Source organism: Pleurodeles waltl, chromosome 1_2 (assembly GCF_031143425.1).
Source record: "Pleurodeles waltl isolate 20211129_DDA chromosome 1_2, aPleWal1.hap1.20221129, whole genome shotgun sequence".
In the NCBI taxonomy this organism is placed as follows: Eukaryota; Metazoa; Chordata; class Amphibia; order Caudata; family Salamandridae; genus Pleurodeles; species Pleurodeles waltl.
In genome coordinates this window covers 330,229,736-330,255,178 of record NC_090437.1, presented here as the reverse complement: position 1 = coordinate 330,255,178, position 25,443 = coordinate 330,229,736, and the positions used below count along the sequence as shown (strand labels likewise).

Below are 25,443 nucleotides of genomic sequence, written 5' to 3'. Positions count from 1 at the left end.
CCTGCCACAAGTTACCTGGGCCTTATACTCACTCTCTGTGGGATACGGTTGCACAAGTTGTACCGCACATACTGGAGGAGGCCCATGCTATAGTCTCCCAAGCTGTCAACAATGGGAGAGAGGTGGCGAAGTTCATGATCCGATGTGAGCTGGACACGACCGACTCTCTACGCAGATCGGTTGCTACGACAGTGGCCTTGAGACGCCAGGCCTGGTTGCGTACTTCTGTTTTTTCGGGGGATGTCCAACAGTCTCTAGTGGACATGCCCTTTGATGGCTCCTGTCTCTTTGGAGGCAAGGCAGACTTGACCTTGGAGAGATTCAAGGACTCCGGGGCTACGGCTCGGTCCCTTGGCCTTTCCGCTGCTCCTCGCCCCCAACAGTCCGCCTTACGCCCCTTTCGTGGCCACAGAAAGGGCTCCCTGTCGCGTCCCCCACTCAGCCACCGGACCACCTATGCTGTTCAGCCTCTGCGTGGCCGGGGGCGTGGAATCCTGCGTGGGACAGAGAAACAGAGGTCTGGCCAGTCCACCCCGCCCCCGCTGCAGCCTCCTAACCCTCCTAGTCCATCCCCTCACTCCAGTCCAGTTGGCAGCAGGATTTGCCATCACCTGCCTCACTGGGAATCCATCACTACGGACAGGTGGGTTTTGTAGATAGTTCAAAAGGGCTATTCCCTCCCCTTCGAATCTTCCCCACCAGCCATGCCTCCATCACTCAGCCAACTTCTGGAGGATCGTTTGACAGTTCTTCGCCAGGAAGTCGCGGCTCTCTTGGCCTAGGGAGCCATAGAGAAGGTCCCTGTGCCAGAAGTAGGTCGTGGTTGGTATTCCAGCTACTTTCTGGTGCTGAAAAAGGACAAAGGCTTACGTACTATCCTAGACCTTCGGGACCTCAACTATTCCTCAAGAAGGAGAAATTCAAAATGCTCACCCTGGCTCAGGTCCTGTCTGCCTTAGACCCAGGAGACTGAATGGTAGCGTTGGACTTGCATGACGCTTTTTTCCACTTTCCCATCCAGCCTGCCCACAGATGTTACCTGCGACTAGTGGTAGGTCACAAGCACTGTCAGTTTACCGGGCTCCCCTTCAGCCCTAATAACACCCCTCGGGTGTTCACAAAAGTGATAGCGGTGGATGCAGCTCATCTGCGCAGGTTAGTGGTTTCAGTCTTCCCCTACCTCGACGACTGGCTGTTGAAGGTGAACTCGCCCCAGAAAGTCTTCTCCCACCTTCAGACTATGGCGAGCCTCCTGTACATGCTGGGGTTCATTATCATTGTGCCGAAGTCACACCTCACCCTCTCAGACGCTCCCCTTCATCAGAGCTGTTCTGGACACAGTGCAGTTTCTGGCTTATCCTCCCAAAAAGCGAGTCCAAGACATTCAGGCTATGATTCCGATCTTTCAGCCTCTGTCTTGGGTTTCGGTGAGACTGCCTCTGAGGCTGCTGGGCCTAATGGCTTCCTGCATCCTGCTAGTGACACATGCCAGATGACATATGCAGGTTCTGCAGTGGGACTTGAAGTTTCAGTGGACACAGCCTCAGGGAAATCTCTCTGACATGGTCTAGACCTCAGAGGAGACTGTGAAAGACCTGCAGTGGTGGCTTTTGAATCCGCATTGGGTCCACGGTAGATCCCTCTCCCTTCCCCAGCCAGATCTATCCATAGTGACAGATGCTTCTGGGTTGGGGCGGCCACATGGGAGAAGTGGAGAACAGAGGCCTTTGGTCTCTGGCGAAGTCTGGGCTCCATATCAATCTTCTGGAGCTCCAGGCGATCATGCTTGCGTTGAAAGCATTTCTTCCCTCTCTCAAAGAGAAAATAGTGCATGTGTTTATGGACAATACTACCGCCATGTTGAACTAAAACAAACAGGGTGGAGTAGGGTCCTGGACCCTTTGTCAGGAGACACTACGCCTCTAGACATGGCTGGAACATCAGGGCACTACCCTGGTGGTTCAATACCTGGTGGGTTCTCTCAACGCCAGAGTGGATGAACTCCGTGTCGATGCACAGCCGATCACGAATGACGTCTCCATCCGGAGGTGGCGGAAGGTCTCTTTCAGCAGTGGGGAAAGCCTTGGGTATATCTGGTCACCTCAGCAGAGAACGAGCAATGTCAGCTGTTTTGCACATTAGTTTCCAGGACGGTACATGCTCAGAGACGCTTTTCGTCTCGAGTGGAACTCCGGCCTCCTTTCCGCCTTTCTGCCTATACCCCTTCTGCCCAGGGTTTTCAAGAAGATCAGGAACGACCAGGCCCAAGCCATCTTGCTGGCTCTGGATCCACTGGCTTTGCCCATGTTGCCCTCTGCGTGTTGTATTTCCATACAGAACCAAACGCACAATGATTTTCGAGTCTGAGTTTTGGTTAAACATGTAGGTTTCTTTGAAAAGAATGCAAATACTCAGCTGTTATCAAAACAATCTTTTGCAGAGCATTCCATACTATCAGTTTGTAAGTGCTAGGTTTGACTGCCCAGTGTTAAAATTTGTTGAATGTTACACGTGCAGTAGGCACTGAATTTCTCTACAGTCCACCCTCTGCCCCTCTGAACTTCTCAAGGGCCTCTTAGCTTTGTTACTATCATTTACACCCACTGAGCCTGTGCAAATATGCCTTGTGTTTCCATGTCAAATATACAGTCAAAAACATGGCCTTTTATGATTACATGTGGATTAACAACAGATAATTGTGTTTGTCAAATTAACATTTATATCTTATGTAGACATCTAGTTGCGGATTCCTTAACTTAGAATTTACCCCAAGTATCAGTCTGGGTCTGGAGATTTTTATCGAGCACTACCCCTGCGCGCCATTAGGTGGCGTTTATCGGCTCCGCATCCGTCATCGGAGTTGTGTGCTGGCTATATAGGTCCTAAATAGGCGCCAGCCCAGCGTGCTGACGTCAGTTCTTCGGATCAGCACTAGGCTGGTGCAAAAAAAAAAAAAAAAAAGCTACCCTCAGTCCTTTTTGATTGATCTTTTTAAACTTTTGTCCGTTTTTTGAGTGTCAGCACTCCTGGTGCACTGCAGATGTCTTCGCGTAAGACCGGGTTCAAGCCCTACGGATCCTGTCCTCGGGCGATGTTTCTGACGGCTCAGCAGCTTGTGTATCTGTGGTGACTGAAGCATAACCACATTCGGAAGTCATGCTCCGAGTGCTGGGCCATAAATCCAAAAGCTTTGAGGGAGTGGTCCCTAAAGCTTCTTGCTGTTCGGCGCATGGCTCCACGTCGTTCCCAATCTCGATTGAGAGGAAGGTCAAGAGAACAGTTGCGGAGGCCCCATTCATTCTCGTAACAACCCGGAGTCCTCGGGACGGTTGGGTAAGTTGAGGCACAAGAAGAAGTCGAAGAAGAACAAGTGTTCTACGACTAGACCCTGGCCAACAGAAGGGATGTTCCACCACGTCCTATCTCCTCCATCTACAGTGCTGTGCATGCTAGCTAGCTTCTGCGTGGGATCCCCCGTCCTTATGGGTAAGGGAGCCAGTGGTCCGGCCAGGCCACCGCCGCCCCCCGCAGCTGCCTCTAAACCTTCCTAGCCTGACGATTCCCCACCAGGGACCATTCAGAGGCAGGATTAGCCATCACCTTCTCCACTGGCAGTCCATCACATCAGACAGGTGAGTCCGAAGGGGCTACTTACTCCCCTTTGAGGCTACCCCTTCATCCATGCCACCATTCTATGATAGGATGACGGAAGATCACTTGGCATTTCTCTGCAAGGAGGTTTTAGCTTTCTTGGCCAAGGGAGCCATAGAAAGGGACCCTGTGCCAGAGGTAGCACGTGGTTGTTATTCCCGCTACTTTTTGTTGCCCAAAAATGAGAGGCGCCTCCGCCCTATCCTAGACCTCCGGTCCCTCAGTCTCTTTCACAAGAAGGAGAAAATCAAAATGTTCACTCTGGCTCAGGTTTTGTGTGCCCTGGACCCAGGAGATTGTATGGTAGCATTGGCTTGCAAGAAGATCTTTTATCGCAGCAGCAGGGTAAGGTTCTCCACTCAAACCTGCCCGGGCTCCACTTTCTTGCTTGGAGATTGAGCGGTGACAGTTGACTGCTTTTGACCTTCCGCCCAAAGTCTGTAATGTAAACTTGGCACCCAAAACTGCAGTTGGAAAACATTTGCGGCATGGTGCACTGACAAGTCTGTTGACCCCCTTTCAGCCCCTCTTTATGAGGTTTTGTTGATCATACTTTCTTTGACCCAGAAGGGCTCTGCACTGGGAACTTTTAAAGGTTATTCGTCTGCAGTCTCAGCTTTTTTGAGGTTGCCTGATCAACCTTCCTTGTTTAAATCCACTATTGTAATAGGTTCTTTAAAGGACTTGCTCATATGTCTCCTCAATCTCCATTCGTAATGCCTCAATGGGACTTGAATTTGGATCTAACATTCCTGATGTGTGCTCGTTTTGAGCCCCTCACAATTATTTTCTCAGGCTTCTCACTTTGAAAACAGCCTTCCTTATGGCCAATACATCTGCCCGCAGGGTGAGTGAGCTACAGGCATTGTCATCTAAGTCACCCTACTTTTCTATCTATCCTGACAAATTAGTATTTCGCACATGGGCCTACACTGTTGTCCATACAGTGAGGTCCATAGGGATGGGCACTTCGCCCGTTCGGTCCTGCATTACTTTCTGGTGTAATCTTGGTTCATAGACCCTCCTCCGGGGATGGTATTGCTTGGGAATGTATTCTAAAGTAAAGGATTTGCATCTAGAAGTCTCTATCAGATGGGAAAGTTACTTACCTTTGGTAACACCTTATCTAGTACAGACAATATATAGTAGCAGATTTCTCACCGGCCAACCCATCTTCCAGGCTCTGCAAACTGATTTACAGGCTCAGGAACTTCCTTTTCAGGGCCCTACTTTTGATGCACCAGTTGTCACTGTTCTTCATGGCTCTGCCTTTCCTGCGTGAAAAGTTGTGAAAAGAAACTGATGTCAGCGAGCCGGGGTAGCATCTATATAGGACCAGCAACGTCATATCCGGTATGCACAATGCTGACGACAGATGCTGAGCCGGTTGATGCCACCTAATGACGCACAGGGGTACTGCTCAAGACAAATCTCAGGATCCAGACTGACTCCTGGGGAATATTCTAAGTCAAGAAACCTACCACTAGATATTGACACTATCATATAAGGCTTTACCAAAGGTAAGTGACTTGTGATTTATTTATTTTTTTATATTTGGGGTATATATAAAACGGATGTTGAACACAGCAGCAGGATAGGTAGCCCAAATGTGAGTATACATAAATGCACATGTTTACAGTGATGACTCGGGATATTAAGTGCATACACATGTAAAGGGAACAGAATATGACATCACAGCTGTTTGAAGGGAAGAGGTACAGTCAGTGGCAGTAAGATTGTGAAAAAGTGGCTTTTGAGGCAATACCTGAATTGTCCCAGTGAAGAAGCCTGTCTGATTCCCAAAGAAGGGTTGGCCAGAAGGACAAGGCTTTTGGTGTGTGCCTTCATTTCAGTTTATTTTGTTTTTGCTATGCAGAATGTTTAAGAAAACTTTGTTCCCAATGTTGTGCTTGTGGTCTCAGGAAATAGTACCTTGTTTCACCTCAAACCCCTAACTCCAGTCACACAAAGGCAAAACCTTTTTTTGGTTTATTTTATAATGTGCTTTTATTGTACTTGCATTTATGTAACACTTACCGTCCTGACGAGGCGTTGAAACACCTGGTAGCATGCTGATCCAAACCCAAAGTTAGTGGTGTTATTTGTAACTGTTGGTTTTTGGGATTGGTGTTGTGTGCTCAGTCAAGCCATTTCATGCATTCACTCCAGTCCTTTGTGATAGATTAAGTTTATAGGAGGTAAGTGTTATCATTTGGTGGGGAAGAGGGTCAGTGAGGATGTCTGGGGTTGCTAGATGAGCTAGAAGAGGTTAGGTGCTGTTTGAGGTTGTAGGGGTTATAACTTTGAAAATAGATGAGCCTGTTATCTTTTAAATGAGTGGTGGGCAAGTTGCAGCAATAAATTACTAGAGATTAAGGCCGTGCCCAGAGAGAAAAAAAGGTTGTGCCCAGAGAGAAATCGCATACAAAGGATGGGAAAAAAAGAAAAGGGTCATTTGACGGGGAAAAGGCGAGATGACAATTAAAAAGTGTAAGTAAAGGTAAAAGATAGTTTTTCCTGCTGGATTTTGTGACTAAAAGAGACACCTTTTGAGACATTATGCAATTTGAGGTTTCTAGACAGAAGCAGTTATCTGCGTGTGAAGGTAGTGCTATATTCAGTAATTTTGATAGGCACTAGAATCTGGCGAACGGTCTGTGCAATGCTTGGCTACCTCTAGGCCACCACTTTAACAAGGACAAGGCTTAAAATAATGGCTGCACGTAAACCTTGAAAGAAGATTCTGCAAATGCTTTTCAATCAATCAAAAAAATTTATAGAGCGCGCTACTCACCCGTAAGGGTCTCAAGGCACTGGGGGGGGGGGAGAAAAAAGGAAGTAAGGGGGGGGAGCTGCCGATTACTGTTCGAAAAGCCATGTCTTGAGGTGTTTTCTGAAAGACAGGAGGTCCTGAGTCTTGCGGAGGTTGGTGGGGAGGGAGTTCCAGGTTTTGGGGGCGAGTTAGGAGAAGGATCTGCCTCCGGCGGTGGTGCGTTGGATGCGAGGGACTGTGGCGAGTGCGAGGTCGGCGGAGGTGGCGAGTGGGAGTGTGGAAGTTCACTCTTTCGTTGAGGTAGGCTGGTCCAGTGTTGTGGAGGGATTTGTGTGCGTGGATGAGGATTTTGAAGATGACCCTTTTGTCGATAGGAAGCCAGTGAAGGGATCTGAGGTGGGAGGAGATGTGTTCACGGAGTGGGAGGTCCAGGATGAGGCGAGCGGCTTGGTTCTGGATCCTCTGGAGTTTTCGCTGAAGCTTGCCTGTGGTGCCAGCGTAGAGGTCGTTTCCGTAGTCGTGGACGTCTTCTTGAGTTTTGCTCACATTATTAACTGTAAAGCAGGTAGGATCCATTGTTTTGACATGGAGCAAGATAGAGGATGGGTACTGCATTTCAAGGCAGTGGAAGTGTATTGGCTGCATTAATGTGGAAACCGAGACATTGAAATTAGTTGAAGACTGTGTTCGCAGAGACCTGCTGGTTGGACTTCCTGAAGAAACTGCCCTTTGGTAGATGGAAATGGTGAGGGCTGGAACTGCAGGTTCTGTTTTGCAAGGCGAAGGGAACCCTCAGGGGAGGCTGAGCCCTTTTGTATTCCTTGATCACATTTTCATTTGGGCTGTAAGATCTCAAATTGTTTGGTGCCTTCATTATGTATGCTTCTGGTTGTTGACTACCCTGGTCTGTGGGGCATCACTAAACAAAAGTTGTGTCAGGAGAGCAGCTGGGAAAGAACATTTGAAAGGAGGGCCCCTCAGTACTAGTTTTGCACCATGTAGACGTTAGAAACCTTTATCACGCTTGTTTTAAAGCACTCAAATGTTAAAGCAGCAGCAGTAAAAAACACACTTGAAAAGCTTACTGGAAAAGCAGCAGTGGAGGCTGCGGTATGAAAGCATTAATGATACAAGCTACACTGTTGTGGTAACAAATAAATGCACAGCAAGGCTCAGTCGGTAAAATAAAATGTATACAACGGAAAGGCTGTCAAAGATTAAGGCCTCCTCCACAATGGAAAAAGGAGGTAGCACGCCCTGAATAGAGAGATCACCACATCATTAAGGACATGTAAACACATTTTAGAAAGCCAACAGCATTATTATTTGGGCCGGATTTGTTTGTTTATATCCATGTGCTAGTTAAAAAAAAGTTGTTTTTTTGGCGCGATGACCAGGTCCTGGAACATTATTGCTGATTCTGCTAACAGTCATAATTGATTGTATTCAGGCAAGTTCTTTCCTGTGTGTTTTCTGAGTGCCTCAAAGATGAAACAGTGTGCTTCTTGAGTATTTCCATGCTGAGTCAAGGCTGCTATTAAACACAATAAGGAGTGCGGTACTTACTGAATAACAGGTTAAAAAAAGAAAAGTGTTTTTTCCGTGTCCCTCACATACACAGTCTTATTAGTGGTCCATTCATTCACAATTAAGATTCGTTTTTTCAGTCTTTACAAAGGCCATTGCTCATACTTCTTTAAGAAACAAGCATTTTGCAATGCAATCGGTCTCGCATTTGTGAAAGTTACAGCTATTGGCGTTGAAAATGTAATTGTTTTTTGCTTTTATTTGTTTGAATGAAGTGGAGTGATGCTATTTGCATAGAACTGACGCAGTTCTTGAGAACCAGAAAATTGAAAATAGGTTATGAGGGAGGGGAGACGAGTAATATGCTGGCTGAAAAAAAAAAAGTAACAACAGCCTGGAAAATGCAAACGCTCATAGGGAATGCAAGATTAAGTAAAGCATGGGAAATGTAAGCAGGAACAACATGGTTACCTTAACTCTTTTACACTTATTATTCAGAAATCAATGAGTGTTTTTGCCTGAAATGTTAAGAACATCACTATAGGGCCCGGAAGGGACCCGTTTGAGTGTTCATTGCTTATATCCTTACAAAATGTAAGCAGGATGGTTTAAAAAAAACACATCCCTGAACACAGAGCCGTGCTACACATTTTATAAACTAAAATAAGGAAAACAGCTGATAAGGATCCAGTTAATCGTTTTCCACTCTATGCATCAAGCAGGTATTGCAGTATCTCCAGGAATGGTGCACTTCCCAACCCAGGGAAAACAATGGGGGTTATTTACAAGCCCCTTCTGCCACTGATGTGTCACTTTTAATATGGGAAAAAGTAATGTACTGTTCGCTCAAGGGGCTTGTAAATAAGTCTCAATGTTGTTCAAAGAAAGAGGAGAAAACAAAAGTAGCACTGGCAAACTCTGTAAAGTGGCGCTAATGTGTGTGGTTGTGAATACAACCAATCTGCCCACTTTGCGACCACTCTGTCTTGCTTTGTTTAGTTTTTTTCTGTATTTTGAACCTTTTTCTCTCTCCCTCCTGAGGCTGCACTTTGGAATAGAAAAATGTCAGAAAAATATGACATTTGCAGCCAAAGTGTTTCTTTCTTTTTTGGATCTATTTCACAGGGGAGCAGATAAAGGAAAGAGGGTGCAAGAGCCTTTTGTTGTAGTCATGGTTTTCAGGAAGTGAGGAGCAGTGAGACAGAGACAGGAAGAGAGGGAAGAAGAAGAAAAAGGGAGAGAGGGAGGCAGCTGCCAACTGCAGAGCAGAAATGAACACTGTAGTGAGGTGAACGTGTGAGATCAGTGCTGTGAGAGGGAGAGGGGTGGGGTTCATCATATTCAAAATGGGGCCCCTAAACCGTGGTGAGGTAGATAAGTCCATGCAATTGGTTGGTTTTCTTGTGAGTGGACCAAAGACGAGCTGATCAGCAAACTTAAACGTTTTCGACTGGAAGCATCAACCAAGTATTGCAGTATCTCCAGGAATGGTGCAGTTCCCAACACTGGGAACACAATGATGTTCAAAGAAAGACAGGAAAACGAAAGTAGGGCTTCACCGGCAAACTCTGTAAAGAGGCGTTAATGTGTGTGGTTCTGAATAAAACCACTCCGTCCACTTTGCGACTACCCTGTCTTGCATTATTTCGTATTTTTTTTTCCGTGTTTTGAACCTTTTTTCTCTCAGTCCTGAGGCTGCATTTTGGAATAGAAAAATTTCAAAAAGCCTACATTTGCAGGCAAAGCATTTTGTTTTTTGGATCCATTTCACAAGGGAACAAATAAAGGAAAGGAGACGAAAGAATGGGTAAGAGCGATTTGTTAAAGTCATGCTTTTCAGGGAGTGAGGAGGAGTGAGATAGAGACAGAAAGAGAGAGAAGAAAAGGAAGAAAGAGAGAGAATGGTGGGGGGGGGGGCAGCTGCCATTGCCAGAGCAGGAGAAGTGAACACTAGGGAGGTGGGCAGTGTAAGATGAGTGCGGTGAGTAGGACGGCGGTATTGTTCATCATATTCAGAAGGGGACCCCTACACCGTGGTGAGGCAGATAAATCCATGCGATTGGTTGGATTTATTGTGAGTCGACAAAAGACAAGTCGAGGAGCAAAGTTAAACGTTTTCCACTGCACTCATCAACTAGGTATTGCAGTACCTCCAGGAATGGTGTACTTCCCTAGCTGGGCAAAACAATGTTGTTCAAAGAAAGCAGAGAAAATGAAAATAGCGTTTTAATGGCAAACACTGTAAAGTGGCGCCAATGTTTGTGGTTGTGAATAAAACCAATCTGGCCATATTGCGACCAATCTGTTTTTCTTTATTTTTTCAATCGGTGGTCTGCAATAATGGGAAATGATGGTTGGGAAGGGATTTGAAAAGCAGCAAGAGGGAGGAGAGGTCTTCCAGGCAGCGCATGCATGCGGCCTAGGCTCAACCTGAGAAAACAAGAGTAGAAAAGGGTGATAAAGAAAACAAGCAAACAGCAAGATTTCTCAATAGTGCTTCAGTGGTATACGTTAAAGGCCATACATATTTTATCACGTTTAAGAAAAGGTCCCGTATCAGTGGGTTCACTTAAGCGAATCTGCACCAGTTGACTTAACCTCTCTCATTGCCTTATTTTATTGTTTTCTGTCTTAATTAAAATACATATTGACTTGTTTGTCTCATTTCGCTGACTTTAACTTTCAAAGAATTACATATTTATTGATTATTAATTGTTCAGTGTTGCCCTTTAAAGTTGGTTCATACTACTCACTCTTTCGACTGGGAAACCCTGTATTTTTTCATACTTGTCTAAAATACTTATCTATACCTTATGGCTGGTTGGTCATTCCTGGAAGCTGTGTAACAGTGGTCCTGACTTCAAGTGGCCTCTCCAATGGTGGTCTGAAGTCCATTGAGGAGAATGTTATTAAATGTTCCAGGCTGTGTTTTAATAAATATATAAATATAAATGGACCCACACACACATGCTCGGTTTTACTAAGTGGGCAGCTTCACTGCACATAAGCATTAGCAATGTTTTAATAAATATATACATATAAATGTACCCACACACACATGCTCGGTTTTACTAAGTGGGCAGCTTCACTGCACATAAGCATTAGCACACTACAAAAGGATACATCAGGAGGGAGGAGTTTTCCCAGTACCTAAATATGCAGCAACAATAGTACAACTACCTCTGGTCTATAGGGAAAAAAAAAATGCCCTCAAGAACAAAATATAAAAGCATCCTTACTTTCCAAGACCGCAAGCATGTAATTCCAATCGAGTTTTTCAAACACTTTTTCACAGTCCAGGACACGCAATGTTTGACTGTCCATTCAGGCCACTTGTTCCTTATTCCCCATCTCAAGAAATTCTTAAGGACAGTGAGAGTTGCCTCCTTTTAGAAGCAGTAGAGCTAGTCTTGCACATCTAACATGGCTACAGATCTCACTTTTAATGCTTCCTGATGAGGAAAACGGGTATCTGATTCAGACCTAGGTCATTCCAGTTCTTCAAAGCAATGTCTGTCTGTGTTCACTTGATCAGCAGGAAATGTCTGTGTTCTGTTTGGCAGGAGCACAAGCAGTAATTCCACTTTAGGGTTGCAAACAAGTACTTATAGGATAAGATGCTGCCCTTTAGAGTTGATGAAGCAGTTCTTCCGAAAGCTCTGCTGCTTGGTTTTCTGTGGCTGCAGAATGACGACTACTACCAGAACTAATCAAGGGTGATCGCAGAATCCACAGTAGCATTTACACCCAGCCATTCTCCAACATCGGTTCATGATGAACTACTCAAAATCATCTCTTATGCCCTGAAAGAGGATCCAGTTCATCAGAGCCATTCTGGTCTCCAAACCCACAAAGGTTCCGCACCCTCTATAGGCAATACTGACCATTGTTCAGACTAACTCTGAATGTCCAAATAGTGGTTCTTGAGCCTTTTGGGACTACTTCTTCTTTTAGAAGGCATCTGAGTTTGTCCTAAGAGTTCTTTAAACCACCCTTTCTTGAGAGCAGTCTGATTTATCAGTGACTCTGTATCGAAGTTGGAGAAATCAAACTCTTACTTTCCATTTTCCTCTGTAAGCATGTCTGACCTTAATAAGTAAGCTTACAAGGGGACGCGAATAGGCAATGAACCTTTTGACTCGTTTAAGATGTTCTCGCCATAGCTCCAATACATGAACAAATAATTCACAATAAGCAGTAATCAATAATCAGTCAATATCAATAATCAATGGAGTCAGTAAATATCACGCACCATGACCTTTCAGCCATGAATAACCACACCTTTAGTAAAAGTTTTGTACATTTATTTCCTTTATATTAACAATGTTAAAGTAATGTAGATTAATCTCAAAATCAAATGAAACACATATAAGAACAATACTGGTTGACCAAAGCGACGGAAGAAACACAATCTAATCAAAGCTTGAATCACGACACATTCTAAGGCAACGGTGCAAATCAAAAGTAGAGTCAGCTACAATAAAGATACGTGATACATAGAATTCAGCAAGATAACTCGTCAAACATTAGTCCCTGTAATTTGTCAGTCATTATGTGAATACCCTCATCTAACCCAGATTAGCATCAGCATGTTGGGCTTCATGCAAAACAATTTAGAAAACAAATTCAAGAAAACATCTAGCTAGGGAAACTATCAAGACAGTGCAGTTGGTACCTAGAAAGAAAAGGCATAAAAATGCAATTCAGTCACATTTTCATATCTACTTATCCACGGTATGGGTCAGCAAGCAGAATCAGTCTTTGTCCTCAGGTCATCAATCGATCAGCAAAGCATCAGGCTCTCAGTCAGAGAGTAGGAGCCCCATGACAGAATCTCAAATCTCTTCTAAAGTCTCTTCTTCTCTCAATAGCGCAGTAATTCCCTAAAATCTGAATAATTCTCCTCTGTCGCGTTGTTATATCACAGTCACCTAAACTATCCCCTAACTCCCTATTGGTCAATTAATCGTTCGTTCAGACCCTACCCAATAATATTTCTATACGAAATCTATGAATTCTAATATTACGCTCTTCACACGAAGTTGATTGGTCCACTTTACGATGTCTGCATCAGCCGGCTCGTCAGGTAACACATTTGTTGCGTCTTTATCTCCAGTCAGTGTCTCCATTGTTCGCGTCCTGAGAAAGTACATCTCACACACATTACACACATTTTGTTACATTACTAGGAACATCGTCTCCTGTCCGTTGGTTCTCACAGAAAGCTCTGGCTAAGTACTTTTAACAAGACAATGGACATTTCACAGTTTAGTTTACTCTGTCAGCATTTTTATTAAACGCTAGGAAATACAGCTTCTGCATGAGGCCTGGCAAAACAAGGCCAAGACACTCGGTAAGTTATGGCCTACAATTAAATAAAGCTATATAATACTTCATAACCCTTAATATGACATGTTACTACATTATTCTATTACATTTTCAATATTTCATAAGTATTAATCATTAATTAGTACATGTCGTGAAGATTGGTGGCCATTCCCCGAGGTCACATTTTTTAAAAGTGTGCATTATTTTTCTATGTTTGTTCATTTTCTACTAAATTCATTATTCAAAACACACAAACACTGTAATTATTTCTAGTTATGACACCTACTTCAGCACCGCCTCTTCTGGTAGTCCGTCTTAAGTTCTGGCCTTTCATAAAGACATGTCCAGTTTGGCTCCTCAGTCCTGCTGCATGGCTGTGGAAGGTAGCTTGGTCAAATCTACTACCAAGTCACTTATACCGTTGCTTCAGCTTTGGAACAGGCTTGTTGCTGCCTGGAGTGCAATTGTTGCCACAGGGTGCCACAAATACCATTTCACCTGGCCTCCTTCTGCATCCAAGAATGAGGAGCGGGTACACAGACGATTCAAAGTGAGCATTTAGATTGTATGTTAAAGGAAATAGAATATCAGACCTCTGATGAGTTGTTTTCTGAGGTTTCAGAAGCATAGAATGGGAAAGGGGTTGTGAAAATAATTGTACTACAGCTGTATCTGCTGTTGCTAGTGATGTACCTTGTTGGATATCTGTTATACAGCTATGTTGTCTTCTCTACACAGATTTACAGACCACTACTGTTTAGACTGAAGATAAGTAGTCTTTTCTTTCCTCCCTATGGGCCTCTGAACCGTAAATCATGTTCCATCTGGATAAGGCAGTGCTTTGTTCCCAAAGTCGTGATTGAATTTCGCCTGATGAGCAAATGTTTCATAGAACATTTTTTCAACATATACATGCTTCCATGGCTGACGAAACGATGCTGTCTGAGCTACTGCTAATGTTTCCAAACGCAGAACTCTCCGCATATCCCACTCCTGTACTTCAGTATGCGCAAACCCTCGATCCCGTATCTGAGAACAAACCTTCACACCTATGGTGGCGTTCTACTGGTAAATGGCTGCAGAAAGATCTGTAGGCAGTTACCTAGGGGCTGCCCCTGAGACTTTCTTCTGGCGGGTTTCAGTATTTGGTCATGAGATTCTGCCAAACATATTTACTTGGGCCTAAGCTGCCTGAATCGGTGTTCTCTTTCTTGTTTGTTCTCATTGTTGTGGAACCTACTCACACCTCAGAATGAGGGAGGGCAAAGACATATGAGTAGGGCGAACTTATTTTTATGGCGACTCCAGGCCTTTGGGCTTGCCTTATTAGCACCCTCCTGCCAAACCATAAGTCATTGATTGAAGGCAACGCCCTAATTGGTACTATGTTTTAATGAACACATATGACAAATCCATGTCTGTTTGGCTTCCACATGTAAAGCTCTTGCTGGACCTCTTATTCAGCAGGTTGCAGTCTCATCACTAGGAGTCACCGTTATCCAATATTAATAATGAGCAAGTGCCTACAGACTTGGAGGAACAGCCTCACTGCGAAGGTAAATGTATTGGTTTGCGCAATAATTAATTTAGATGGATTGCTGTAACAATGGAAATTCACTGAGCTCTTAGATTTTTTTTTTCTTTTCTTGTGTAAATCTTATAAATTGATTTACATTCAACACAGTGCCTTATAATAAATAGCTGCTTGATTGTGGCAGGTGGGATTTAAGTGTATGCAGAGTATCTTTTTGTTGCTTTTTAGTCTTTCTTTGAAAAATTCTGGAATCCTCTTTTCTGCTATATCTTCAGATAGTGGAAAGCTATAGAGAGAACCACTCACCCTTTAAAACTACCCTTGCAATCACAGTGGTATTTCTGCTTGTGTTGTGTAATTTAGTACTGTGCTGTTTTTTTTTGTTTTTTTTTGGAGTAACACAATTCTTTGCACTTAGTTTGCAAATTTACCCGGGATTAAATTCGCCTCTGCCATGAATTGTTTTCCTATGCTTGAAGAGTGTTTTTTCACTCTAATCAAAGGGAGTTAAGGTAGAAACTATATGTTGACTTCCTCTGCAAGTTTTTCTTTATAACACGAATTGTTGCAAACGTGTCTGTTCCATACAAATCTAGGAAAGCCTAAAACTTTGCAACTTCTTCAAGATTGCAAAAATAAAGGTTTACCACAGCCCCAAGCTACAGTGAATGCTGGGCCAAATCCAAGACTTTGTTGTATTTGTGTTTTATATCATCATCCTGGTAGTTCCCCAGTATGGCCTACAGAAGTTATGTAGCTTAGCTAAGTAAAAGAACAACTTGCATGTGCTGGTCTAATGGTGAGCAGTAGTTTAGTATTTGGATATGTGTAGAGAACATGTGGTCTTCCTTGTGAATTTACTGCTGCTTATCTATCCTCTTTGTCTTTCCCTCTAGGCCGTGAACTTCCTGCTCTGGATATTTGCAGCTGCGGTCGTATCCTGGGCTGACCATGCCATGCCTTTGCTGCTTGGAATCAGTGCCAAGTGGTTACCGCGGAAACAGGAGGATGTGCTGTCAGGAGCCAGTGAACATACTCTTGGCTCCACTCCGCTCGCCTTCCTCGCAGTGCAGGGAACTTTATCAGTTCTTCCCAAAAGCCTGCACATGCTGCTGGCTAAAGAGCCTTGGAAAGAACAAATACAAAAGGTAAAGTCGCTGGTATCTGACGTATGCCCGTTTTTGTGTTCAAATATGTTCCGTTACTTATTTATAGGCATTCTTTCTATTTGTTATTTCAAGGAATTACGTTTTTGGGGTTTCTCTTTCTAGAAGCTGTATTTTCTTTCAATAATATCCATACCCAGAGCTTAATTTGTAAGTAAAAAAGGTGCCAGTGTCCAAACTTGTGGTTTGAAGCACGTGGCTGCTGCACTTAAATGAGCGAGCACAGAATACTGAGGCAGCATAATCCTAAATCCATCTCGGGCCTCTTTAATCCATTTACAGCCACTCCCCGCCCCTTCAGTTTGCCCTTGCTGCCTTCTGTTTTCTCCCTTCACGCTTTTTCATTTTTCTTTTCCTCCGCCTTTCCCATATGTGATGTTTGCTCACAGTAAACGCCTGATGAAGAAAACTAAGTGCCGGCCCTCAAAAACAAGTGCAGGTGCCCCGCACTAGAATCCACCGGCTCAAATTAAGCACTGCACATACCACTGCAGCTCCAAGACTGCAATCTATAAATAGAATGGTAAGCAGTCAAGTATTTACACTTTACCAAAGGCACCTCTGTTTCACTCAAGGATAAAGCTCTGTTTTTTAAACTATATTTCAGAAGGTCAAGTCGGGCTCCCCAATATTAGAAACTTCGTTCATACTATAAACAGTTTATTTTGAGGTCCATTTATAATCAACATTATGTGTTTTGGGTGTTACGAGAGGGGGTTGTTTCCGACCGTATCTGGATAAGGAATTAATCGAAAAAATCTGCACAGCAAGTACTTTTCTCCATATATATTTCGCCAGGAAAACCTGACAATTGTGACTGGGCAGAGTGCTGTAAAAGAGGCAGGATTTGCAGAAATGTGTGTGCAAAACACTGATTATGCATGTTTTACCTCATCTCAAGCGGAGGGCATAAAAAAAAACAGTGATAGATGGAATGCTTGAAATAATCTCCGCCACTGGCAGTCACTTGAGACCATATCCCAGTCAATCAGGTGAAACCGGTCCTTGATTGCTTGTGTTCGGTTCAGGGAGGACCTGGTCTGGCAGTTTGTTCTGGACTGTTCCCGTTGAGGCAGTCAAGACTGACTTGCATATGTGATGGCATTGTGTGCAAAGTAGGGATGGACTGCTTTGCGTCCCGAGCAATTACTGGTGGCAAAGGTTAACGCATGCATTCCGTCCATCACTTTTTACTTGTACTTCAGTGTGTCGCCGTAAGTGGGACGGGCATACCCAAGCGTGGGTCCCGCACACACTTTGTCACTGGAACCAAGTTGTATCTGGCTGATGAGCCCCAACTAGGGAGAAACCAGTTCTGGGTTGATTTGTTCTGTTTCGGAGAGGACCTGGTCTTGTAGTTCAGGCTGGACTCTTTATATTGGAGCAGTGTCAAGATTGATTTGCATAAGGCTGGGTCCAAACTACGGGAACATGGTTTGTAAAATAACGATGGATTGGGATACAGACCGAGTATTTATCAGTGGCTGAGATTCAAGCATTCAATCCATCACTTTTGTGTTTTCTTTTGAATGTCAAGCCAAGCTGGAGCACACTAAGGCCCAGATTCCAAGTGGGGTAGATGTAGTCAACGTGTCTACCACACCCGGTCAATACAAACACTACAGGATCTGTTATCTGCTGGATCAGATAATTTCCCCATTTTGAGTTTTCACTCAGATTGGGGCATAACATGCCGACTTCAGTTCTTCATCCAACCAAGTCCACATGTATTGCTGTTTACCTGACATTTTTCCCAGTAAACTTAAACAAGTATGACCTGTCAAAAATGACCTGGGTAAAATTGCTAGGCAGAAGTCAGGTGACTGTACATCTCGAAAGTCCAATATGTGCATGAGTTAGGGCACATATTGAAATTAAATCCTCACTCTGTATTATGCCTTAGTATTATGGCCATACTCCCCAACCCTGGATAATTACTGCACCTTACTGCATCAGTAATTTCTGAGGGATACATCTAATCACAAATTAATCCTCTTTAGACTATCCTCAGCTGGCAGACTGGATCCACATTGTTTTCTTAGCAGCACTCCTGTGTGCCATATGGCTCCATAGTGCTCCAGAAGTGATTCAGTAAAGCCGAATTAAGCACCACTGCTCCATGTGTACAGCCATTAATTATTTTCTTTCTTCATCCTTCACAAGGGATCTGGTGCTCTGCTCCCATTTCTCTCAGTCTTCCAGTAGACTGTACTAGAGAACGAAAATGAAAGGAATGAGGAAGCCGATTTCGGTCACTGAACAGCACAATGTGTGCCTGTGGTGCTCGGGCCCTGGTTGTTACTTGAAGCCTTAAGACAAATACGCCCAAAGGCAAGATGGAAAAGAGAGGCCAGGCACTGCATTGCAGAACGTAGTTAGAGGTCGCAGGTCAAGTACTATTCCAGGTCATGTTCCCGGTCACAGGGTCGTTTCACCAAAAGTCCAGTTCTCGGCCGAAGTATTCCAGTAAGTCCAAGTCGAATTCCAGACAACATAAGAAATTCAAGTGGGAATCAACGCCATCCCGCCACTCTAGTCAAGCGAGACGGCGCAAGTGGATCAAGTTAAATGTTACTCTCCTTTGGTGTCATCCGAATCGTACCCTATCCCACAGTTGGTGCTGGTGTACTCCAGATTCCCTGGAACTTTTCAACCCCACAGCAGATCACAGCCTTCACAGAGGCCATGCACATTTTTAGTGCTATTCTGGTTCCCTTCTGGCGCGCCTTCGGACCCAATGACCCGCCGGGGACCCCAATCAGAATTCTGGGGCGGACCCTTCTTTAACACTGACTAATCCCACAGGACCTTGTTACTGTGCCCATGTCGATGCTAGTGTTGACCTCCAATCAAGCTTCAAGTTTAACATCAGTATCTTCCATGCCAGCTTCGATACAGATGCTGGCTTAGCACCCAGTTCCGATGCAGTGTCTGACCCTGGACCAGTGTCTGGCTGATCCTGTTACCCTACAAGATGACAAAAGTGCAATTAGTTATGTTGCATTCTGACGCAATTGTTAACCTCTGCCACAATGCCAGTACTACCAGAGGATTGTTCCGATTCGGTTTCTGATGCCCCCGAAAATCCCCCAGGACACTGCTGATGAGTGAGAGGGGAATAAATTCCTTTCCCCTCATTATACTGGTGATGCCTTATATTTAGAACTTCACAATTCCGGTGGTCTAGGCACATCTCCTGGAACAAAGCTAGTCTCTCCATCTATAGTAGAAGGTGCCTCCTCTGTTGTGTTGGTGATAAGAGCAGCTAAGGCCCTAGACTTAAAATTGTCAAATTTTAAGACAAATGCTAATATGTTGACTGAAACCAGAGCAAGCTTGATCTGAGCCATTACTGCCATTCAATGGAACTCTTACGAAGGCCCTGATAGGGAAATGGGCCAAACCTTCCTACCATCACCCAGTTAGTCGACCTGTCGTCAGTTGACATAGACTGGCACCTGTTGATCCGTCATTTCTAACTAAACATTCTACGCTTGAAAGGCTAATAGTTTAAGCATCAACAAGAAGTATTAACCCAAATTCTTTTATCACCAATCACCCAGACACTGAGTTGAAACAAATCAATGCATTTGGGAAAAGGATGTTTTCCTCAGCAAGCTTTGCCCTCAGATCCATCAATGCAGTTTGCCTTTTGAGTGGGTACACCATTCCCTTGTGGAACTTGGCCAGCGCAATCAAGCCAGCCATCGGTAGGACCTCATCGCCTCGTTAGCCCAAAGGATACATGACAGTCACAAGACTGCGAACTGTATCCTGCATACTCAAAAAGCATGCCTTCATGAGATGAGCCAGGTTTTCAGATGACTTGCAAGCATCTTTAATGGGCATGCCCTAAAATAGGTCCAGATTATTTGAAGATAAAGCTGATTTTTTAGTGCTAAAACTATTTAGGGCCAGTTGTGCCAGAGTAAGATCCTTTGGACTATTGTCCCCATCCAAACACTATACCCACCACTAGAATGTTCAGAGGCTAAGGGCGTGGTGCCAGCAGGAACAGTTTGCAGGGGCCACATTTTTCATATTACTCCTTCCCTGCTGCAGTGGCTGCCATGCCACATTATTTTGCCCTCTCTTTGGGCCTGACTGGTAGGTGGCCATATTCAGCATTTCCTCCCCAGCAGGAGATCCATAACATCAGAGAGATGTGTCTTGCAGATCATTCAAAGGGGTTATGTCCTACCTTTCATCTTATTCCTGTCCTTTCTTACGCATACCAGATTGGTTTTCAGAGGAGCATTCTGCAAACTTTTGTTGACCAAAGGTGCCATCAAGCAAATGCTGAATGTGGAGAGAGAGGGGAATGGTGCTATTTGTGCTACTTCCCCATTTAAAAAAAAAATGGAGACCTCAGCCTTGAATACTTTCTTGATCCCCTTGGTCCTGGACCACCTAGCATTTTCAGGATGCTTATTTTCATATACCAGCCCTGCAATCCCACAGGTGTTATCTGCAGTTCATAGTGGGGTCAGAACACTTTGTTTACCGTGCCTGTCTTCGGCCTTACCTTCTCAGCTGTTTACGAAAGTGATGGTGGTGGTCATACCCTGCCAATGGAGATCTGCCTTTTCATGTATTCCTATACCTCAACAACTGGGCACTTAAGGTGAGAGCATGCTGCAGTCATTTGTAGACCAACTTCTAATGGCAGCTGAACTCCTGAAATTGTGAAGTTCACAATTAACGATTCGAAGAGTCACATAATCCCTACAAAGAGGTTTCCCTTCTTTGGGGTGATCCTGGACCAGTGGCGTTTAAGGCTTTTCCATGTCTGGGACTTTCACGGTATGACCTGATTCTTTTAGGGCAGACTTGGTCTTGGTGAGGATGGCTTTGTGACTTCTTAGTCTCCTGGCCCTAATGCATCCTCCTTATTACGATCGCCATGTGACATATGTTGGCCCTGGGATGACACCTGAGATCCCAGTGGGCTGTACTACGAGTTTGAAGTAGATGGCTTAGGACCTAGAACAGTGATCAACCAGCGGGGTTTACTCTAAGTAGATCTATTTGCTACTGTCGAACATGCACATTTGAGTTTCCTCCAAAGCATTCTCCCTGAGACACATTCCAGCTGGAATATAATGAAGGTCTTTTGTACACGTTTCCCCACTACCTCTCCTGCCTTGAGCTCTGAGGAAGATTTGAACAGACCTGGTGTAATTCATTTTAATTGCCCCGGGCATTCCCAGGAGAATGTGGTAGACAGAACTCCTCAGCCTGATTACTTGTCATCCATCATGCTTCCAATTCAAGAAGGCGTCCTGTCTTGGCAACTGGGCAGGGTTCTACATCCAAGTCTCCACAATCTAGGCCTTCATGCTTGGAGATTGAGAGGTAAAAAGTAAATACGTTTGGCTTGCCGACCAAGATGATTGATAGCATCCTTGCGGCCAGACTGGGCCGCTTGATCCAGTGCAAATGGAGTGAGATGCACTCATGCCCTGCTCCTGTAGGTCACGTTGCAGCCACCAGTAGTCCAGACTAATTAAAGGTCAACATGCAGATGTCTTGCTTGATTGGTGAAGGAGAGAGGGTAGTGAGAGGAGTTAGCCCATGAAGAGCTGAGCTGCTACTGCTATAGGTGCAGACAAAGATGAAGCCTGCAGCCCAGGACAAGATGCCGATGATGCCCTACGATGCAGCGTGAGGGGTCCTTGGCAATTGAGATGGCTCTTGGGGAGCCCTGTGCAGCTCTGCTGTTAGTTAGTGGGGCCCATGGGAGTTGCTGAGGGCCTGCATTGGGGGTGACAGTAAAGGAGTGGGTGCAGGGGCCCCTGCTGGGCCTTATTGCTCCTTATGCCTGAGGACAAGCCCTGTATTGATGAGGCGCTGCAGAATCATAAAACAGTCCGCCTCTCTCTAATTAAACCTCACCTGCAATGGGAAGAAGCACAGCCTGTGCGGGTTATCGGCGAACCTTCACTGAGCGAAGCTTGTTTTGGCCTCGCTGCTAAGAGCCGAAAGAATTATGTGCCTGAAGAGACATTCCTTGAGGCCTCCCAAAAGACTCGAGTGCAGGGACAGGAAGTAAAGGCCTAATCTAAACTGAAGTGCAGCCCGCTCCCTGCCATGGGGCTATACCACCCATGTGAATGGGACCTGTGGAGCAGCATGCAATGCTTTGGATTTGATCTGACCGATTGGGGCACCCCTGGGGGCTGTGCCGCAGTTGGTTATTCCTTCTTGATCCCGACCTGCCTCCCTGGCAGACAAGACATTGTGGCAGCCCCCTGGTGGAAGATACAATATTGGCCACCTGGAGACTTGAGGTGTGTCTGACCCCAGCTGTTAAGGTCTGTGATGTAATCTACCTTCTTCAAAGGTGAGTCAACTCTGGTCCATGCAAACTTGAAAGTGGTTTAATATCTTAGTCTCTGATTGATTTGGCGGTGGTGACACCTCACAGTTCTATTGCTTCCTGTCATGATGGTGCGACCGAAAAGAGGGAAGGATCAACCCTCAGAGAAATATATGGAGACATGGCTTGATGGGGAATCAGAGATGTGGGGCACTCTGAAATCTGTAGAGTCTATATTGGAGGGACACACAGAAAAATTTCGTGTTATATTGCAAGCCATTCCAGAAACCAAGTCTACACTCAAGAACAAGATTGACACTGTAGCGATTAATGTGAATCTACTACATACTGACAACTGGCTGAGAGGGTGATGAAAATTGAAGCTACATTGTCCCCCCTGAATCCCCCAGTCGGTGAACTTCAGATCAAAGTTAGGGAATTTTCAGAGGGCATTCCTTTTCTTCACAAGAAGGAGGAAGACACTGAGGGGCGCTCACCCTGGAACAATATCCACTTGATGGCATTCGCTAAGATGGCTCAGGATTTTAACTACAATTGTTTCTGGAGTAGTGGCTGCTCCCGAACATGTTTGATGGCATTACGTCATAGTTTTTTCTGGTAGAACAGCACATAGAATTCATGGGTGCCCGTGGCACCAGAGGCGCCGCCTAGACCAATGATGGCTAGGTTTTTTAATGTTCAAAACCGGGATCTTTTCTTGTAGTGGCCAAGGGACCATGGCCCTTGAACAATGGTCAATGCGAAAATACTTATCTTCTCAGACTATTGTACACAAGTACAACGTCAGCTATGTACCTTTCTAGATTTGAAAGAAGCACTTGGTCAACAAGACATCAGATATGTGCTGCTATAGTCAGCCAGATGTAGGGTCATTACAGAAACAAAAACACACTTCTTTGCGCTGCCATTAGAAGCCTGGAATTGGTTGGAGATGCTGGGTATCCCCAGAACAGACATAACAAGAACTACACAGAGAGGCCAGAGTTGGTATGCCAGAAACAGGAGAACCAGGTAATCACTGGATAGACTTCCAGCAGTGGAGCAGGCGGCAGAAGAGAGATAAAAATTGGTGCAGGACGTTACAAACTACAGGGATCAACATGTTCAGGCCTTGGACTCAGAACAGGGGTTGTAGAATGAGGCAGAGGATTCTGAGCAGTGTTTGACCTCTTCAATTTTTGGGCCCGGCCCCAGAGATTACTCCGATGACATCTGACCTCGTTGGTTGAGTAAAGGGGTGCAGCCTCCTGGGGACTATGGGAGAAGAAATCAAATGAATGACTGAGTGGACAGTGGGAGAGAGATGTTGCCTCGTTTTGGAAGATGCCCTGAGCTTGGCTGGTGCTGAGTTGCATATTGAACTAGCAGGCAATTCTCTGTTGGTTCCAGGGTAGCCTTGGGATGCTAACTCAGGTTTGAGTGTAATAGACTCCTGATCCGCACGCACCATATATTCTAAATTAGCAAATGTGAGTTACTGTTCGACAAGTTGCAGGTTGGGGTGCTGATGTAGATAGGAAAACCTCTGACGGCGTGGGATTTAACTCATTCAAAGTGCATTGTCGTGAAAGAGTAAAATCTGATGCTTGCAAATGTTAGCTGATGCTCACAAGGAGGTCTGGATTGAGAAGGGTCATGTGGACAAACAGCCCTGCTCTCACGGGGCAGCACATTTGGTGTTGACACTGGGATACCTAAGGCCTGCAGCCCTGTTAGGGGGGCATGGTCCAGATAGCACTGGGGTTGCCCTGATGGACAAACTTGATATCAGTGGATGAGGAAGGGAGATATGTTATCACTGCCTTTAGACACAACTGGATTCCTCGCACTCTTGGATAATAGGTTTACTCATGTGATGGGTGGGACGTCTGTTGGTTGGTATTATAATCTAGTGTTAGATGTTAACAAGGATAGATTTGTGCTGCCCTTGTGGGAGCCCCATTCAATACTATTGCTAGGCAACCAATTTTATAGATTAAACAATGATGTTTAACTGATGCGTTGAGGGAGCTGCATCTAGACTGTAGGGGTTACTCCAACATGCACACAAGACTGGACATGTTCCTTATTAAATTTGGGAATATGATAGGGGTTAATGAGGCAGAATATCTGAGCAGGACCTTGTCTGATCACAGCCCCCTATGGATGTGGGTGGCTACTGGTGGGCCTTGACTTTTAGTGATGATTTGAAGACTGCAAATGAGCACACTTCTAGACTCCACCTTCTGGACAGTGATTCACAGAAAATGATGGTAAGGGATGTTGTTACTGAATGGGGGTAGTTTAAAGTTGTCATAGGGGAGTGTCCCTCAAGATTACTTATTGGAGAAAGGCTAGTACTGACCAATCAATTAACTGAGCTAGAACGTAAGATGCATGAGTGGGAAGTGGTGTGGCTGAATGACCCTGATGCTCATAGAAAGAGAAATGAGCCTGCCAATCAATACCAAAAACTGATGGACAGATTTAAAGGGGCGAGCTACAAGCAGGTTGTGGCCAGGCAGCATAGGAAGGGGGAAAGGGCAGGAGGTTTGTTGGCCTGCTTCAGTGTCAAGCAGAGTCTATTTATGCTATTAGGTCAGCCACTGTTAAGGTCCTTCACATGAATCTTGAATTTAACAATGCCTTTGCATCTTACTGTAGGGAGTAGAACAAGGGTAAGACAGAATGGCGCAGTACCTGGTTGGTGTTGTTATGCCTGACTTTACAAGAGGCAAAACTGCCAAGGGGGAAAACAACTAGAATGGGTGACTTTCCACCTGCATTTTATTCTAACTATAAGGAACTATGAGGCCGTAAGAAGTTAAACATTTATGAGCACGCATGCTTTGCCAGATACCACTTGTGAGGCAACTTTTGTTGTATTGTCAAAAGACGGGAAGAAACACTCTAGATGTTAAGTCTTACAGCCGGTTCTCATTACTGAACGCAGAAAACAAGACCATGGGAAGACTGCTCACAAATAGATTAATACTGTAAATTGAATTTGTACACCACGTCCAAAGTAGGTTTATCCTAGGGTGGAATACTCACTTAAATTTACAGTGGCTCTTTTTGGTGCTCGACAGCATCACACGCAACTATAACTCGATATAGATAGATAGATAGATAGATAGATAGATAG

General features: G+C 44.8%; 1 protein-coding gene across 1 annotated transcript in view; it reads left to right on the top strand.

The window, feature by feature from the left end:
• Positions 1-25,443, top strand: part of FOCAD (focadhesin) — a 1,081,710-nt gene that overhangs the window by 1,015,306 nt on the left and 40,961 nt on the right. The window contains exon 42 of the mRNA XM_069239095.1: positions 15,710-15,961. Within this exon, the coding sequence (XP_069095196.1) occupies positions 15,710-15,961 (252 nt within the window). The remainder of the gene's footprint in view (positions 1-15,709; positions 15,962-25,443) is intronic.